At 42.4% G+C, this 20,478-nt stretch overlaps 1 protein-coding gene across 1 annotated transcript in view; it reads left to right on the top strand.

The window, feature by feature from the left end:
• SLC12A7 (solute carrier family 12 member 7) overlaps positions 1-20,478 on the top strand; it is a 321,321-nt gene that overhangs the window by 260,643 nt on the left and 40,200 nt on the right. The window contains exon 18 of the mRNA XM_074945079.1: positions 4,219-4,414. Coding sequence (XP_074801180.1) covers positions 4,219-4,414 — 196 coding nt within the window. The remainder of the gene's footprint in view (positions 1-4,218; positions 4,415-20,478) is intronic.

Genomic DNA, 20,478 nt, shown 5'->3' with positions numbered 1-20,478 from the left:
GAAAGCCTTTTGTAGTGATAATCAAGATAATCAAGATAATCAAGGGTCCTGCACTTAGGATGGAAGAATCCAATGCACCGCTACAGACTAGGGACCGAATGGCTAGGCAGCAGTTCTGCGGAAAAGGACCTAGGGGTGACAGTGGACGAGAAGCTGGATATGAGTCAGCAGTGTGCCCTTGTTGCCAAGAAGGCCAATGGCATTTTGGGATGTATAAGTAGGGGCATAGCGAGCAGATCGAGGGACGTGATCGTTCCCCTCTATTCGACACTGGTGAGGCCTCATCTGGAGTACTGTGTCCAGTTTTGGGCCCCACACTACAAGAAGGATGTGGATAAATTGGAGAGAGTCCAGCGAAGGGCAACAAAAATGATTAGGGGTCTAGAGCACATGACTTATGAGGAGAGGCTGAGGGAGCTGGGATTGTTTAGTCTGCAGAAGAGAAGAATGAGGGGGGATTTGATAGCTGCTTTCAGCTACCTGAAAGGGGGTTCCAAAGAGGATGGCTCTAGACTGTTCTCAATGGTAGCAGATGACAGAACGAGGAGTAATGGTCTCAAGTTGCAATGGGGGAGGTTTAGATTGGATATTAGGAAAAACTTTTTCACTAAGAGGGTGGTGAAACACTGGAATGCGTTACCTAGGGAGGTGGTAGAATCTCCTTCCTTAGAGGTTTTTAAGGTCAGGCTTGACAAAGCCCTGGCTGGGATGATTTAACTGGGAATTGGTCCTGCTTCGAGCAGGGGGTTGGACTAGATGACCTTCTGGGGTCCCTTCCAACCCTGATATTCTATGATTAAGATGGGCCATTTCCAGCAGTTAACAAGAACGTCTGAGGAACAGTGGGGGGAGGGGGGGGAGATAAACATGGGGAAATAGTTTTACTTTGTGTAATAACTCATCCACTCCCAGTCTCTATTCAAGCCTGAGTTAATTGTATCCAGTTTGCAAATTAATTCCAATTCAGCAGTCTCTCGTTGGAGTTGTTTTTGAAGTCTTTTTGTTGTAATATTGCGACTTTTAGGTCAGAGATCGAGTGACCAGAGAGATTGAAGTGTTCTCCGACACTGGATGTGTTATTCCTTGACTTTAGCAAGGGTCGGTCCTGGGGCTGGTTTTGTTCAATATCTTCATTAATGATCTGGAGGATGGAGTGGATTTCACCCTCAGCAAGTTTGCAGATGACCCTAAACTGGGAGGAGAGGTAGATACGCTGGAGGGTAGGGATAGGATACAAAGGGACCTAGACAGATTAGAGGATTGGGCTAAAAGAAATCTGATGAGGTTCAACAAGGACAAGTGCAGAGTCCTGCACTTAGGACGGAAGAATCCCATGCACTGCTACAGACTAGGGACCGAATGGCTAGGCAGCAGTTCTGCAGAAAAGGACCTGGGGTTACAGTGGACGAGAAGCTGGTTATGAGTCAACAGTGTGCCCTTGTTGCCAAGAAGGCCAATGGCATTTTGGGATGTATAAGTAGCGGCATTGCCAGCAGATCAAGAGACATGATCGTTCCCCTCTATTCAACATTGGTGAGGCCTCATCTGGAGTACTGTGTCCAGTTTTGGGCCCCACACTACAAGAAGGATGTGAAGAAATTGGAAAGCATCCAGCGGAGGGCAACAAAAATGATTAGGGGGCTGGAACACATGAGTTATGAGGAGAGGCTGAGGGAACTGGGATTGTTTAGTCTGCGGAAGAGAAGACTGAGGGGGGATTTGATAGCTGCTTTAAACTACCTGAAAGGGGGTTCCAAAGAGGATGGATCTAGACTGTTCTCAGTGGTAGCAGATGACAGAACAAGGAGTAATGGTCTCAAGTTGCAGTGCGGGAGGTTTAGGTTGGATATTAGGAAAAACTTTTTCACTAGGAGGGTGGTGAAACACTGGAATGCGTTACCTAGGGAGGTGGTGGAATCTGCTTCCTTAGAGGTTTTTAAGGTCAGGCTTGACAGATCCCTGGCTGGGATGATTTAGTTGGGGATTGGTCCTGCTTTGAGCAGGGGGTTGGACTAGATGACCTCCTGAGGTCCCTTCCAACCCTGATATTCTATGATTCTGTGATTCATAGGCCTTAGGCCTACTGTGCCACTGGACTTCTAGCAGTTTAAAATCTCCCAGATTGGCTTCAGTAGCCTTTAGGAGATTGAGCCTGATTCGGGGAGACTCACGGCCATGCCGAGAGGGTTGGCAACTGTAATCAGCCACCTGGGAGTGATTGCAGCCCAGCGATGGGGAGAGAGAAGGGCCAGCTAGGACTGCAATAGGGAAGGGGTAGGAATAGGACAGCAATAGCAAGAGGGCTGGGGGAGCTGAGCAGGGGGCTTGGGCTGGGAAGGGTGGAGCAGGAGGCAGGGGATGGGTAATAGTGGATCCTCAAAAAAGATAAAATGAAGTTGGAAGGTCACCTTAGTAAGACGTTTGAGAACCACTGCACTTGGCTCATTCAGCCTTCAGCCCATCCCTTCTTATGAAGCACAAGAAAAAGAGTGAGGTTTGTAATATACTTACAAGCTAGCAAAGTAGACAATGCCAGATCAAGGTCAGGAGTGCATTCCGAAGTTGAGGAAACTTCATGGAGGACACCCTGCCAACAGACTCTCTGTCATTTAATCAAGTGGGCTCCAGCTGAAGTGCCTGTGCTGATCTCAGTTGTGACAATATGACAACGGGGGAAGAGGTTATCTCTCAGGTAGCTAAATCCAAAACTATTGAGGGCTTGATAGATCAAAACTGATTCCTTGAATTCTACCCAGAAGCTTATTAGAAGCCAGTGTAGATCCCAGATCTTAGAACTCCTGTTTAATGTGTTTCCAACATGTAACTGCTGAATAAATTAATCACAGCATTCTTCATTAGCCTACACTTCTTATAGTTCTAAGGGACAGCCTAATGTACAGTGCATGATAGTTGTAGTCTAATATTGAGGTGACAAAAGCATGGATAATTGACAAGGACCTCTTCTCATGAGGCACAGATGGAAAAATCTCTCTTGGCCACATCAAGGAGCAGAGTAGAATCTAATAACACACCCAAATTTATGCAGATATGTTATTGAGGCAGTGTGCCCTTTATTTATAAGAGATGCCATAATAAATTCCTCAAAGTCTTTCAGCAGCTTTTCCCAGCCCACCAACAATATCTCTTATCTTGTCTGGATTAAGTTTCAGACAGTAAATGGAGACTTACTCCAGACATAAATCAAGAAGCCCCAATCCAAGCTCCAGTTTCATTTTAACACTCGGTAATTAATTCCATATCTCTAGCTGGGGCAGTTTTGGAGACTTAGAGCTGATTGCTATCGACATGCTGAATGCCTTTACAGCCCATGCATCCTTATTAAGCCTCCCAGCAAACTCATATACACATTAAACAAGAGCTATGACAATATAGACCCTGTGGCACTGCTTGGGAGAAGATATTCTGAGCAAAAGAACAATTACAATTAACCTTTGTTAAGATAAGAATGGAACAACTCAAGTGAAGTTTCACTCACTTGTGCTATCATGTGCAAACAATTTAAGAAAAGCATGATCTGAAAAGCTGCTAACAATAATAATCAGCACAAACACATTGGTTTTTATCCATTGCTAGAAGTTAATACAACTAGTGCAGTTTCTACTCCATGCCCACAACTCAGTTGACTTTGATGTAAGGACTCTTAAAGCCCTCAGATTTGCACTGCTACAGCCTTCTCAATGACCTTCCTCGGAGTTTGGATACTGGTCAATAGATAACCAAATCGTCAATACCAGAAGTTGCTTTCTTGAGCATTGGCCTCACAACAGTTTCTTAAAGAGCTCCTGGCATCCTTCTCCATTTTCCAGAAATACTGTATATCTCAACCTATAATGGACCCAATACCTCCCTACAGGCCTTTACCAGCCAACAAGGTTATGCAAACCATAGCCCACACCAAGCATTACTTATTATCAAATACTGGGCAAAGTGACTCAAACACTGTGTTACTCATATTCCATTCCCCCTTAAGAAACAAAGACTTCTGTGTGCACAGAGTGATTTTAAAACGTGGGTTTTACAGTTATCATAGCACCTTGTTCATTCATTGGGTTGAGAGAGTAAAACAATGTTCCTTGATGTCATATTCCAGTGTATAGCATCTTATTTGTACTTTAGTGCAACGATTAACTATGGTATTTATAATTATTTCCTTTAATATATTCCCACATGTAATCTTCAATTTCTTATTTTTAATAGAATATTAAATCCTTAATGGGGGTAGAAAAGACCAAAGGATTTTGCCAGATCGTGGTATCTCCCAGTTTTAGAGATGGAATGTCCCATTTGATTCAGTCTGCTGGTCTGGGAGGGATGACACATAATACAGTCCTGATGGCCTGGCCACAGTCATGGAAACAGACCGATAATCCTTTCTCATGGAAAAATTTTGTTGGTATGTATTCTCTTAGTTTTATTTATGCCATTTTAATGAAAATATATAATGGTAATGTATTTTAAATGTTATTTTGTAAACTTGTTACCTGGAAAAACAAATGTCAGAGATTTATATGTAGTTCTACTGTAAGACCTACTCAAAATAGTGGGCTAATGTTAGTCCCATTGAGGTCAATGAAAACTGGTGGGTGCTCAGCACTTTTGAAAACCAACACACTTTATTTAGATGTCAAAATATGGACTTCAAAGCCTAACTTTAGGCTCCTATTTTTGACAGTTTTGGCATAAATAATTATAAAATTGGCCCCTTCTTATTCAAGAAATTTACTTCTTGTGTGCATTCAAATTTTTACGAAATTCTTTTATCAGCCTTTACTCCTTTTAGCCTGCTGAGCCATTACAAATAAGAAGGCAAAGCAAATGGATTCTGTTCTTTCTTGTGCATTATTATTTGAATTGATTATTAAATTCTAGAGCTGGCAAAAAAAATTTTTTTTTTCAGTAAATAAAATGCATATTCTTTATTGGAGCATTTCTAAGCAAAACAACACTTTGATTTAAAATAAAAAATTGTAATTTTCTTTTTGATTCAAGTTACAAAATATATTTTTTAAAACATTTTTTCTCTTTCTTTCCCATTTTTTGCCACTGAATGAATGATGTGGGTTCACTTTTTCCTCTTTTCTTCTTTTCTCATTTTGCAGCTCTGTAAACTTTTCAAATTGGAGAAATTTTGAGAAGTTAGAGAATAAAAAGAAAAAAAAGAGAGGAAAAAGTGTCAGGGGGAACTTGAACATTATTCATTGTATTGTACCACATGACAGAAGGAGAGAAAAATGGGGGGGAAAAGAGGGCAAAATTAAAATATGAAATTTCAAAAAAAAAATTATCAAAAATTCTAATGAAACCAAATTTTCAGTTAGAAACAAAACAAAAAGTTTAGTTTAATTTTGTTCTGAAATTTCCACTCTAAAATTTTTGGTCAAAAATATTTTCTTAACAAAAATGTTTCAATAAAAGCCCATTTTTTTAACCAGCTCTACTACGTTCCAATCTGTTATATCAATGAAAATCTGTTTAAGGCCGTGGTATTGCTCACATCACCAAACACACGATTTAAGGACAGTGGGATTGCATGTGGCTACTGAGGGTTACATTTGGCTTACATAACCTTTTATTACAGGTGGTGATTAGTGTAAAGGATCTTTTATCTCAGAACCTAGATTCTACTGTTTTCTTTAAAATAAAAAAAAAATGTTGTTATTAACATATAATTAAAATATAATCATTAAAATTATACAAATATTTATCCTTATTAATTCTAACTGTATAAATTCACATTTCAACACAGGTATTATAAATCTTTTTCATAACATATCTCACCTTCTAATTCCACCTACAATGAATGAAGAGAGTCTCAAGCCTCTAACCAGGGATCACACAAATATCATGTTGGAAGTTCTAGTCTGTAGTCAGTTACACATGTTGTCCAAATATGAACAGTTACTGAGATTACCACATGAAATCTTTCATAAATGTTTGCCTTCTTCTATTGTTTTTCCTCTGTAAATCATGTAAGTTATCATTAAATCGTACATACGTCCCTTTTTATGTAATGTAATGGCAGTTGTTTCGGTCCCAGGATATTAGAGAGACATGGTGGGTGAGGTAATATCTTTTACTGGGGCAGCTTCAGTTGGTGAGAGAAAGCTTTCAGGCCACACAGAGCTCTTCTTCAGGTCTGGGAGTACCTGTGCTGTGTGGCTCGAATAGTGCTGTGTGGCTCAAAAGCTTCTCTCTCACCAACAGAAGTTATTCCAATAAAAGACGTTACCTCACTCATATTGTCCTCCTTATGCAAATCATGTGCCCTGCTTCACTTCTGCTTATTTCTCTACATTTGTTTCCTTTAAAAGATCCATTTGTGTTTGGTCCACTTCTTATAATTGTCTATATATTTATTTTATTCAAACTCCAAAAATGGTAATAACATTATTAAATCTGTTTGATTTAATATAAAGCTCATTTTTCCATTGCAATATTTTCTTGTACTTTTTCTCCGTGCCATTAATGTTGAGGATTGCCTGTTGTGACACTGTTTGTGGCTCCTGAGTGGCTCATGACCATGAGTGCCCACTTCAGGGCAGACTGTCAAAAACAGGGCAGACACCCCAGATTGCTGGTGTGTTCTACAATTAGTTTTCACCAAGTCAGTTACAATGTGAACTCCTGGATCACTATAACAGTTTTAACATGGAGTCACAGACAGTCCCCTTAGACTCTTCAGTCTATCTTGCCACTCAATCAAACTAGACTTAGTGGTAAAAAATAGTCACTTACACCAAAAATCACACCATAGTCAGGTTGCTGCCAGTCTCAAGAGACCAGTCACTTACCCCAGATCAACTGGTACTCTAGATCTTACATCAAAAACAACGCCTGTAGCCAATCCTATAATAAACCATCTAAAGGTTTATTAAATAGGAAAAAGAAACGAGAGTTATTTTCAGGTTTAAGCAAGCAAACATATACACACAAATGAGTTATTACCTATATCCTAAGAGTGACAGAGTTGTAGTGATCTGTCAATTCAAAGTGTCTTTTAGGGTTGACCTAGGGATAACCCCATGGAGTTCTCTGCCTCAGTTTGGAGTCTCTGGCCCTGTCAGAGTTCAAATAGCAAAGAAAGAGATGGAAAATATTCCTGTGACTTTGTTTATTTCCTTCATTCAGCTTCCAAGTCCACAGGAACAGTTTCCTTGCCTTGCACATAGCATTTCTGAGGTGCAATAGGGCCATTAACCAATCCTTCATATTTCGATGTTTCTTGATGGACCATCTAATTGTGATATTCCTGGATGGGTAAGGGGGACGATTCCAGTGCCTGGGTTCACAGCATCAGAGCAAACATTTTAAAAGTTATAAAAGCAAAACTTACATATTTTCTTATAACATGGAATACCAACATTACAACTGAGATTAATGCATGCAGCAACTTACAAGCATCTCATAAGAGTCTAAACACTACATACATTCTTATAAAACTAAACCTATTTTGAACAAAACTAACATACATGTGAACTGGTCTTGTTATCCAGCACAATCTGGGGCACCCTGCCTATATCCTACAGAGGGCTCCAGGTGTGACCCAGTCAGTTTAGGCACCCCCACTCTTTTCTTTCCGAAGGCTCATGGCATAAGGTACCTACCCGTACACACGGGGCTCAGGGAGAAACCTGGTCAATTTAAGTACCCACCCTTACCCACGAGGCTCAGGGCTCTACAGGTCTGCGGAATCTTTTCCCAGTGAAAGAGCCTTACACAGCTGTGCTCTAAACATCTATTTGTTAGCAACACACACAGGATACATATGCCAAGCAAATCTATTGTGCTCACCACTCCCAATGTACAGACAAATTTCATCCGATGGCCAGTGAGGATCCACTCGTCTGGGGGTTCCTGGCACCCACACACATCACAGTCGTGCAGGGGATACTATATCTTGCAGCTTGTTGTTGTATTGCAGTACAGAGTTGATTCCCAAAGAGCTTTGCTTTTCATTTACATTATATAGATAAAACTAGCTACCTCCTTCAAATTTATTAAACCTATCACATTATCCCACACCCTAACTAACAAAATTTTTAACCAATTACACACTGATGCAATCACATGCAATCCCACTGTCCTGTGTGTCATCCTTCCTAACCAAGTATTTATATTTTATCTTTCATGTCCAAATTGAAACTTATTTGTGACCTTCTCTGTTTGTGCAGATGGTCAGCATAAATTCACTGGTCAGAACTTACCTTATCTCTGTACCATTTGTTGAGTCTCTCTGAATCCTTGCTAAAATTTCCCAGTGCCTGGGTATCTCTACTTTACAACCTTGGTGGTTATAACTCTTGTTAGGGACATTCGGTCCTTTATCAGCAGCAGCAGCAGATTATCCTTTTTTTTTTTTTTTTTCAATTCTAGTGGTGACCTCCCTGAGTTTCACACAAGACTGGTTTAATATGGGGGGATTGATTAGGTCTCTGGCCTACAATTACCCGCCGTGATGATGCTTTCACCCAAGCAGTCATCACTACCATGGGATACCCATGTTACATTAGTAGGTTACACTTCCTGGGTATGGTGAGCAACAGTGTTAGTTAATTCGCATGTTGGCCATCTTGTATCTTCCAGGTGATTCTTCTTACACATTCTGCCAATATCACCATGCGTAAAAGCAAAGCCAATTGGATTCCAATTGTCACCACTATGGGGTGAATCGTTGTATTAAAAGCTCCAGTCGCCATAGGCAACCATTCCAGTAATGTTTCCCACCAAGGGTTATATTCTGTTTCAGCAATGGTTTTTAAAAGCTTGGTCACTTGTTGACTGTTGTGCTGCATCACCGCAGATTGTTCTTTAGTGCATTTTATATATTGCAAATGGTCTTGCAACACAGAGTGAATTAACAGTTATCAAACTAAACTTATATTCAGACCTACATTAACAAATCTTACATCACTAAATACATGGACATTGTACTGCAAATGTTGTACAATCCAAAGGGCTACATACTATTCAAAATTACAACTGTTAACTTCACTAACATTACAAAAACATCTTATTACTTAAATATGTCATAAAATATACTTCATTATTATTTACAATAATTTCCAGACAATGTTTTCTAACACATACTACAGCTTTGAGCTACATAAATTACAGCTGATTTTTGTTCTGTAAACACATTAAACATGCACCTTTGAGTGCCCTTGGTTTTAGCGTAAAAGTAACTCATTCCTTGTTTGCAAGTTTTGGTCCTCGCATACATATCCTAAATCTTCATGAGCTATACATTTGGATACATCTCTGTTTTTTCATTGTTCATATTTTTGGTGGGTCCATGCATTAAAAAAAGGAAGAAGGAGGATCCTGGGAACTACAGGCCAGTCAGCTTCACCTCAGTCCCTGGGAAAATCATGGAGCAGGTCCTCAAGGAATCCATTTTGAAGCACTTAGAGGAGAGGAAAGTGATCAGAACAGTCAGCATGGATTCACCAAGGGCAAGTCATGCCTGACTAATCTAATTGCCTTCTATGATGAGATAACTGGCTATGTGGATGAGGGGAAAGTAGTGGACGTGTTGTTCCTTGACTTTAGCAAAGCTTTTGCCACAGTCTCCCACAGTATTCTTGCCAGCAAGTTAAAGAAGTATGGGCTGGATGAATAGACTATAAGGTGGATAGAAAGTTGGCTAGATTGTCGAGCTCAACGGGTAGTGATCAATGGCTCCATGTCTAGTTGGCAGCCAGGATCAAGTGGAGTGCCCCAAGGGTCGGTCCCGAGGCCGGTTTTGTTCAATATCTTCATAAATGATCTTGATGATGGTGTGGATTGCACCCTCAGCAAGTTTGCAGATGACACGAAACTGGGAGGAGAGGTAGATATGCTGGAGGGTACGGATAGGATACAGAGGGCCTAGACAAATTAGAGGATTGGGCCAAAAGAAATCTGATGAGGTTCAACAAGGACAAGTGCAGAGTCCTGCACTTAGGATGGAAGAATCCCTTGCACCGCTACAGACTAGGGACCGAATGGCTAGGCAGCAGTTCTGCAGAAAAGGACCTGGGGTTACAGTGGACGAGAAGCTGGTTATGAGTCAACAGTGTGCCCTTGTTGCCAAGAAGGCCAATGGCATTTTGGGCTATATAAGTAGGGGCATTGCCAGCAGATCGAGGGACGTGATCGTTCCCCTCTATTCAACATTGGTGAGGCCTCATCTGGAGTACTGTGTCCAGTTTTGGGCCCTACACTACAAGAAGGATGTGGAAAAATTTGAAAGAGTCCAGCGGAGGGCAACAAAAATGATTAGGGGACTGGAACACATGACTTATGAGGAGAGGCTGTGGGAACTGGGATTGTTTAGTCTGTGGAAGAGAAGAATGAGGGGGGATTTGATAGCTGCTTTAAACTACCTGAAAGGGGGTTCCAAAGAGGATGGATCTAGACTGTTCTCAGTGGTAGCAGATGACAGAACAAGGAGTAATGGTCTCAAGTTGCAGTGCGGGAGGTTTAGGTTGGATATTAGGAAAAACTTTTTCACTAGGAGGGTGGTGAAACACTGGAATGGGTTACCTAGGGAGGTGGTGGAATCTCCTTCCTTAGAAGATTTTAAGGTCAGGCTTGACAAAGCCCTGGCTGGGATGATTTAGTTGGCAATTGGTCCTGCTTTGATATTCTATGATTCTATGATGGTCCACTGAATACATTACTAGGTAGTATCGGGTATATATTAATAGTGTGGATAGGGTAGACAGATATTACATATGCTTGAATGGTCATTTGATCCTTATAAAAAGTAAAGTTTACCAATTTTCACCAAGATGCCAGTTGTCTTTTTTCCTCAGTGATATTTTTTTCCACAACAACTTTTTATTTCCAAAGGCAACTTTTTTGTTGTTTTTTTTTTGTTTTTCTCATGCCTTCTCAGATCATTTGGATGACTATTTGCTGACTCATTTCCTGGGCCTGTGTACAGGCTAATGCTAAGGATACATTTCCTTGTAGTGTCTCCGTAGTCACTGCTAAAAGTAATATTTTTTTTCACCTTGCTATTGCCATACTATCAGTATTTTAGAAAATAATTGTTGCCCCGTTCCTAATTTTAACAAGGTTGCACCGAGGGGCTTTTCCAGTTCTTGTATTTCTGCTGTAACATAACTTAATTTATTTGCGAATACCTTTATGTTAATAGTATTCAGTATTCCAACTTCTAATCCCATTCCAAAGCAGTTTCCAGTACACCCCTTGGGGTTCTTTTCCTTATGGATTTTACGACATACCATAATTTTACACATGCTGCCTATCCCTTATGGAGAGTTTGTACATATGAGGCACGTTGAGGTATAACCTTGGATACATTTAACTCAGTGAGGTCCAGATCAATCTGTTTTAGAGATTGTATTGGTGTTACAATAACTCATTCCCTCTGATTCAATTTTACCACATGTGGTCCATTCAATGGATGTCTTCTTGTTTTTTTATATATCAGCTTCAGTTGCAAGTACCTTAAAATACAGTTGTACCTAAATGCTTTGCAACGTGTACTTACCTAGCTGGGTAGAAGCAGTATGAAACATGGTCAGACACTGATATCGTAAGTGAACTTTAGGCTGTTTTTAAAATATATTTACTGCCATGGGTTTCTTTGATCCATTCTGGGGGTTCCATTTTCCCTATATCCCTAGTATCCATTTGCCAAGGTTTATTTTTACAGTTCCCTTACACTCAAAATTGCTGCCCAGAGGGAATAGTCAATGTACTGGGACTTTACTTCCAGATTTGAACCAATTTTAGGTTTATTGAATTCCCCTAATGCCCTGATGTCAATGTCCCTTCCTGCCTGCCAAACAAATTCAATAGCAGCTATATCTTCACTGGGCCTTTATTTTACTGCTCCTTAGAGTAATTAGGAAAGGTGTTGTGATACCCTCCCTTTTTAATGCCCACCACAGTAATGCTAGCAACAAGACAAACAACACAAAACACAATCTTTGTTGCGACAGTAGATGTATAGTATTTTGGGTTGATCTTCTGCTGATGCCAGCTTTTTCTAAAGTACTGAAAGACAAAAAACATTTTTTCTACCCTCTTTCGGGGGAGGCAGATTATTGCTTAAAATACCCCTTCCTTTTACAAATCTCCTTGCTGATTACAGGCAAAACAAAGGAATTACCTCCATACTTTCCTGTGTTTTTGTTTTATAGGCGGGCCAGGTTTCAAGAGGTGGAGTGAATAGGAAACCGAGAAGTTCCAGAAAGCATCAGGGAATGTCAAAGTGTAGTTTGGGTGGGGGCCTGGAAAACAGTTCTGAATTTGCTGCAGGGGAGGGCAGGCATGCATTTGTTCTGACCGCAGTCTTATGAGGGACTTAAGCATTTCTGCTGCTCCATTACTTTTATCATTTGCTTAGTGGCATCCTTAACAAAGTCCTGGTTTTCTTTTCTGTCCCACCTTTCAATTTCTCTCCACTCCCTGCATTCCCTTTTTCTCTGCATCAGAGTGTTGCAGGACCTCCTGGAACATGTCCTCCTTGCTCCGTCTTGGCTGCTTTCTTATCTGACAGAGGTGCTTCGCTGATGTTTAGGGGGTTCCCCTGAAGGCCACATCTGCAGAAGCACAAGAAGCAACACACAGAAGCATAATTGTTAGTTCACACACAGGATTGAATCACTACAGTTCAGCATACTTCTTGTAACATACCAAGCACTTTCTCACTGTCCCTTGGCAAGCACACATCTCAGCAAACACCTGAGGCATGGGAAGTTTAGCCCAGGTGGGGAGAGGGAACGAGGCATTGTACCTGGGATAAACAGTAGTGGTGTTTATGAAAGGGTCGTGGTGCTGATGACTCAGAACAGTATTGTAAATTCTTGACCCCTTTTCCACAGGTGGGGGGTCATTGAAGCAGATATCTCACTCCTGAGGGCAACCAGGGAAACAAGGCTGTATCAGCTGCATGCTTGTGACTTCCAATCCGATCCCTATGCTGCTCACCTGTGTGCCCCTTTGGTCCCTGCACATGTGATTGCAGAGTGGCATGGAAAAGTTTTATTCAAGGGGGAAGGAACAGGGCAGCTCTGCCAAGGAACCTCCAGAGAGGATTGCCGAGTATTTCCAGGAAAGTTTCCTAGAGATCTCTCTGAAGGATTCCTGTGAAATCTCAGTGTGCATCAACACACTGTTCTGCTGTACTGTTTAGCTGCACACGGAATCGTCCAACAAACAGAAACACAGCTAGCCTTGTCCATTTCTCTCTTTTCACCCATCAGGTAACTGAACACCATCAACTCAAAACAAACACTTACCAGGGGTCTCCTCTCCTGCTTCTTGCTCACCAGAGTGGGAGTGCCAGGACTGGCTAGACCACTCCAGAGTGGAGAACAGTTCTTGACTGATCTGACCACCTGGTGACTCCGCCATGGGCTCCGCAGTGTACTCTAACTCCACCTCCTCAGCCACGACCTAGTCCTCTGGGTTAGTTCCTCTTTCTACCACCTCAAGCCCTGCTGAAGTGTCCACGGTGCTGTTGGCAGTGGAGGTGGGGTCGCCGCCGAGGATAGCGTCAACTCCTTAAAGAACCGGCAGGCCTTTGGCATAGCATCTGAGCAACGGTTTCCCTCACTTGCTTTCTGGTGCACCTGCCTCAGCTCCTTTATCTTCTTTCTGCACTGCACCGTGTCCCTATGATACACTTTTTCACACAAGCCACAAGAAATCTTCCTGTAGGTATCGAAATTCCAAAGGCTGGATTGCAGCTGAGACTGGACAGCCTCCTCTCCCCAAATACTAAGCAGATCCAACAGCTCTGCCTTGGTCCAAGCAGGAGACCATTTGCTGTGTGGAATTGCCATGATCAGCCGGGAAGATGCGATGTGAGCTCTCCACACTGAGCAAACAGGAAGTGGAATTTCAAAAATTCGTGGGGCTTTAAAGGGGGAGAGGTGGAAGGTTGTTTACCTGGCTGCAGGGCAGAGGACGGAGTTCAAACTGCTGACGAGAGCGGGCAGGATGGGCATTGTGAGACACCTCCTGAAGGCCATTTACAGCGGCAAAACCAAGGAGGGTATCTACACTGGCACTTTGCCGCTAAAATTTTGGCACAAAAACCCCTGTGTCTGTCATCAAAGTGGTTATATTTTGTCACCAGAACAAGTCAGTTTTGTTGTCAAAAGTGGCATTGCAATGTGTACACCTCCACTGTTTTGATGACAAAAGCTGTCGTTTGCCGACAAAATTGTACAGTGTAGACAAGGCCTTAGCTACCAAGTACAATCTCTGCAACACAGCTGCGTTAGTTTGCTGTTTCAAACCCCACATTTGTTCCCCCAGTGTCTATGGTTTTTGTTTGCCTGCCAAATGGATGGCAGGATTGCTCTTCTTTGCTGCAGTTAATTGTTCCTGGGCAACTCTGTGGGTTAATGCATTAACTTTAGATATTAACCCACTCACTCTCCATTTTTCACTTTGAAATTCTTTTTTTATCCACTCCCCTGGGATCAAGTTTTTATCCACTCCTGTCTCTTAAGGTGGTCTGTTAACTCTGCTACCATCCACAATTCCTGCCATTCCCTTCTCAAGGGGGCATATGGCTCTTCTGGGAAGGCATTGGAGAGAGGGGTATGACCATCCTGGATCTGTCCCCTCAGGATCAGCCCAAATATTCCCACCCCAAGTATCATCCCAGGGGACTGAAGTACCCCCGGTGTCTGCACCTACTCCTCTCTTTACTGCTGCCACAATGCCTCTCTGAGCTCCCAACATATTTTCCAGCTTCTCTATCTGCTGTCTATCTCCGGTCACTGTTTGCATGGGCCTGATCCTGCTTTCCTCAGAGAACTGTTCCTTTCCATGGGCACGAGCCTTGTACCACTACCATTTAGCAAGGAAGGTGGGCTCCCCAACCAGCCTCCACTGCTCCTGGTCCCCTTTCTTGGTGTCTGGGGTGGTCATTCTGCCATTAGGTTGCGAACCTCAGCTGGCAGAAGGATACCAGTATTCTGTCTGACCATTATGTTTGGCTCAATCAATTCCATCCAAATGACCTAGGTTACCTGCATTCTTCACTAGTCTGATCTCCAGGTAGGAGATTGTCAGTTCTTATATAATGCCTCCAACCTTGGCAAGAGCTGGCATCTGGCCTGCAAGTATCACACCTTGTTTTTCAAAAACAAATGATCCCACATCTACCTTCTCATAATAATTGTGTTATCTCTGGGTCCTTCCCTGAGTTAACTTCCTTTGCACAATAAATTAATGGAATCACCATGGTTTCTGTTGGTAGCATAACTTTATTTATCTTGAAAATATCTATTCATATTCTCCTCCAAAATTCTGTTATCTTTGGACATTCCTTCCATAGATGCGGAAAAGTCCCTATAGCAGTGGTGGGCAACTGTGGTCTGTGGGCCACATGCAACTCATCAGGGTAATCCGATTGTGGGCTGCGAGACATTTTGCTGATGTTGACCATCCACAGGCACAGCCCCCTGCAGCTCCCAGTGGCTGCAGTTCACCATTCCCGGCCAATGGGAGCTGCGGGAAGTGGCGGCCAGCACGTCCCTGCGACTTGACACTTCCTGCAGCTCCCATTGGCCAGGAAAGGTGAACTGCAGCCATTGGGAGCTGCAGGGGGCTGTGCCTGCAGACAGTCAACATCAGCAAAATGTCTCGCAGCCCACAATCAGATTACTCTGATGGGCCGCAGGTTGTCCACTACTGCCCTATAGTGACTATATACCTTAATCAAACACAAGTTATTAGGCTTATTACAGGCATAATTGGATGAAATTCCATGGCCTGTGAAGGTTATAGAATTAATCTTCTCCAACATTAATAACAACTCCCTTTTTAATGTATCTTCCTTAGCTTAATGGCTATAACACTGATAAAATATTTTGTAATAATTGTCCTTATCATTACACAAATTCATTTTGGCTCTCCTCCAGATATTTTTCCATTGTTCTAAAATTATAGCTATTATGAAATATTTTTTTCCCATTTTTCACTAGAGGTAGTCCTGTCTTCCAGTTCCATCAGCAGCAATTCATTGTACCGTGTGAACATCAGGGCCTTAGAAGTGGCGTTACCTGCATTAGTGTTCTTCTTTTCATTAATAGTCTTCTGAATCTTTTGCTTCCTAGATGGGTTATGATATAATGATTTAGTTCAAAATAAGCCAAAGCTATTATATTATAATGTATTATATTAATATTCTCCATGAGTTCTTTGATGGCATTGATTTCCATAATTTTATTATTATGGTATAGCTGGCTAATGTCTATATATCCTTTTTCCTTCTATACTTTGTGTATTAGAATTAGATAACCCAGTTGAAATTGTGGCATGTCTCTAATAGATAAGCCGGGGATGGGCGGGGGGAGAAGGAGCCCTCTTGTTTGTATCAAATTCCATATCCGAAGGGTTGTTGTGGCATCTGCATTGTCTCCCTTTTGTGTTAGTCTAACAATTTTCAGTAAAAAAGATGAATGAACTAAATTTATATTTTCTTGCGGCCACAACCTCCTGTGCAGTGATGGGGGGGTTGAAGGGGTGGAGCAATGGCCCCTCCCCTGGGGCTGCCCTCCTCTGCCAGAGGAACGGGCAGCTGGTGCGAGTTCCCCACCTTCCTAGGAGTGGTGGAACTCAGGCTTCCAGCTTCAGCTCTGGGGTGGCAGGTGCCAGGCTCCAGCCACAGGGCTTCAAGCTCCATCTCCCATTGGGGGGGGCTTCAGGCTACAGCCCTGGGCTCATTCCCATCCATCGCCCCTGGCCCCCACTACCTCCCTACCTATCTCTCCATCCATGGCTTGCCAGGGCTGCATAAGTCTGCTGTGAAAAGTGATACATACAAATATACATATATCAGTTTTCACAAAAGCAGCCTTACTAGCTATCAAGGCTAAAAAAAAAAAAAAAAAAAAAAACAGCCAAAAAAGCAAAAGAAACAACAACAAAATGGACAAGAATGTGCAAAGCATCTTATTTTGTTTCTATTATGTTTAGTTCCAGTAAAGAACTAAAGACAGAGACAAGTGTACATTATTTTTATGATTGAGTCTGAAAAAACCCCCTACAGAAATAAATTACAATGATTTGGATGTGTATATGTTCATATTTTTTTTTTCCTAAAGTTAACTAAGTATTTTAGGAAGAATTGTCAGAGCGGCCACCAAAAAATTTCTTGTGAGAACCCCTGGTCTAGGTAATACTTAATCCTGCCACGAATGCAGATGACTGGACTAGATGATCTCTTGAGGTCCCGTTCATTCCTTCAATTCTATGATTCTTCGAGTTGATTGCACATGTCCATTCCACTGTCAGTGCATGTGCATTCCAGTGCACAGTTTTCAGAGAGATTTTCCCTTAGCAGTACTATATGGGGCAGCATGAGCACCCTCTGTTGTCTCATGCACTGTGCGCAGGCATAAAAGGTAGAGCTGCCCCCGACCTTCTCCGTTCTTTCCTACTGCCCGTGATGGTTGTTGAGCTCTCTTCTTGGCTTCTGCAAGTCTTTTAATCTAGCATGTAAATCGTTCCCGCTTTAGAATCTCTATGATTAGTGTAGTTTAAAAAAAAATTTCTGTTGTTGTGACGCCCAGTCTGGGACTAGTCCCAGTACCAGACATATGCTATGCTGTCCAGTTTCAAGCTCTGCCACTCTTGTGGTAAGGCAATACCTTTCAGTGATCCTCACCTGTGAAGGGGTCCCCGGAGTGCAACCTGGACTGTCGGACAACTGTGCTCTCCAAAACCCACCAGCCTGGGGTATTCCTCATACTGTGATGCTGATGTCAAGCTGCAAACCTCTGATAGGCACTGCACTTACCCAGACATCCATAAGCAGGGCCATACCCAACTGAGTTACATGAATGATCTCCCAGCCATTCATGAACCATCAAGAAGGAGGCTCCAGCCAGTTCCCCCAGCTCCTCAGTCTTGCACCCCAGAACTGTACCATCTTGCACTGGTCAGAAGTCTGGCCAGTTAACCTGAGCTGAAATTTCCCAAGCACTTCAACCAAAACACACTGTTTTAGGTAAAATATAAAACAGATTTATTAACTACAGAAAGATAGATTTTAAGTGATTATTAGTGGTAGACATAAAGATTAAAGGTAGTTACCTTAAGAAAATGAAAAGTAAACACACATGCTAAACCCTAAACTTTTAGTAAAAAGAAAAGGAGTACTTGTGGCACCTTAGAGACTAACCAATTTATTTGAGCATAAGCTTTCATGAGCTGTACCTCACGAAAGCTTATGCTCAAATAAATTGGTTAGTCTCTAAGGTGCCACAAGTACTCCTTTTCTTTTTGCGAATACAGACTAACATGGCTGTTACTCTGTAAACTTTTAGTCTAAGCAAGAGTTGAATCAAACAGCTTTTCTCACCCTGACAGGTTAGAGTTCCTAAATACACAGACTGGAACTACCTTCCAGCCTGGGACTACCCTTCCCAGACAAAGTCTTTGTCTTCCACACGTTCTTCCAGGTGTTGAGATGGGGGTGGGGGCGGGGGTAAGAAGGAGAGAGGCCAAGTGATGATATTGCTATCTCTCTGTCATACTTTCTTCCAGCTTGCTGGAAAGATCTTTACTGTGACGTGAATTAGTCTTCCCCTATGGTGTATGTGTCTCCTCTAAGAAGTCTCTAGGATAATGAATTGTGTGTTGATGAGCCATTAACACTGTCTGGCTATTAATGGCTACTCCTTTGTTGTAATGCAAAGGTTGGCTGTGGGCATCTCCCAACCTCACAACATTTCAGTAACACACACATATCAAAACTTCATAACTTCACTTACAATGATAGCACATACAATCCAACAGGATATTAATATTCAACAGATCAAGACTTTAAAAATGATACCATACAAGGTATATTTTGTACAAAACATACCATAATTATAAGACAGTGGTGAATATGGGAGTTCCAGGGTGCTTCTTTGAGATACAGAGTGTCATATCACCTCAGCTGATTGTGGGAGATGTAGCATCTGTAAGGGCTTTAAACACTGCTTCAGGAAGGACAGGACAGCTAGATTTAAATATCATTAGCCTGCATAGTGTTCCTTCCTCACGTCAGAGGAAGGGGCATGTTGGTATTAACTGACAGTAAGATGATTATGTTTTATGTAAACAAACAGGGCAGGACCTGGTCCTCACTGCTCTGCTAGGAAACAGTTCTACTTTGAGACTTCTGCATTATCAACTCTATACTTCTGAAAGAGGCCTACCTTCCAGGGCCTCAGAATATGCTGGCATGGTCATCTAAGCAGGTTGAAACACCAGAGTGTTCCCTTTGTCCAGACATAGCACAGTCCATTTTCCAGCTCTCAGGAATTCTCCAAGTAGATCTGTTTGCAACAGCAGATAACAGAAAATGTCACCAGTTTTGCTCCCGGGAGGGCCCCAGACCAGGTTTAATAATAGACACTTTCCTGGTGCCATGGTCAGAGGTCTCATGTATGCTTTCCCCCTTTGCTTTTTCTACCCAAAGGCCTATCAAGCAAGACAAGGCACATCTTTTACTGATCACCCTGCCATGGCCCCATCAAAACTGATTTTCTGAGGTCTCAGACCTATCTATCTGTTTCCCCCACTGTCAATTCTGCTGCACTGGACTTGATTTCACAAAATCATGGCTGCCTCCTCCACTCCCATCTTCCGGCCCTTCACCTGATGGCCTGGGGGCTAGGTGGTTAACATCAGCAGAGGAATCCTGCCCTAGAGAAGTTCAGGATGTTCTTCTGAATAGTAGAAAACTATCAACTAGAACTACGTATCTTGCTAAATGGAAAAAGGTTTCCATGTGGTCCTTGCTTCTGTTCAGCACATGCTGGATAGCTTATGATGACTGGAAAAAGGCTAATGTGGTGCCCATCTTTAAAAAAGGGAAGAAGGAGGATCCGGGAAACTACAGGCCAGTCAGCCTCACCTCAGTTCCTGGAAAAATCGTAGAGCAAGTCCTCAAGGAATCAATTTTGAAGCACTTAGAGGAAAGGAAAGTGATCCTTAACAGTCAGCATGGATTCACCAAGGGCAAGTCATGCATGACGAACCTAATTGCCTTCTATGACAAGATAACTGGCTCTGTGGATGAGGGGAAAGCAGTGGATGTGTTATTCCATGACTTTAGCAAAGCTTTTGATATGGTCTCCCACAGTATTCTTGCCAGCAAGTTAAAGAAGTATAGGCTGGACGAATGGACCATAAGGTGGATAGAAAGCTGGCCACATCATTCGGCTTAATGGATAGTGATCAATGGCTCCATGTCTAGTTGGCAGCCAGTATCAATCGGGGTGCCCCAAGGGTCAGTCCTGAGGCCGGTTTTGTTCAATATCTTCATTAATGATCTGGAGGATGGCGTGGATTGCACCCTCAGCAAGTTTGCAGATGACACGAAAGTGGGAGGCATGGTGGATACGCTGGACAGTAGGGGTAGGATACAGAGGGACCTAGACAAATTAGAGGATTGGGCCAAAAGAAATCTGATGAGGTTCAGCAAGG

Source organism: Natator depressus, chromosome 2 (assembly GCF_965152275.1).
Source record: "Natator depressus isolate rNatDep1 chromosome 2, rNatDep2.hap1, whole genome shotgun sequence".
In the NCBI taxonomy this organism is placed as follows: domain Eukaryota; kingdom Metazoa; phylum Chordata; order Testudines; family Cheloniidae; genus Natator; species Natator depressus.
The sequence above is the reverse complement of the archived record's forward strand: the minus strand, read 5'-3'. Positions and strand labels throughout refer to the sequence as shown.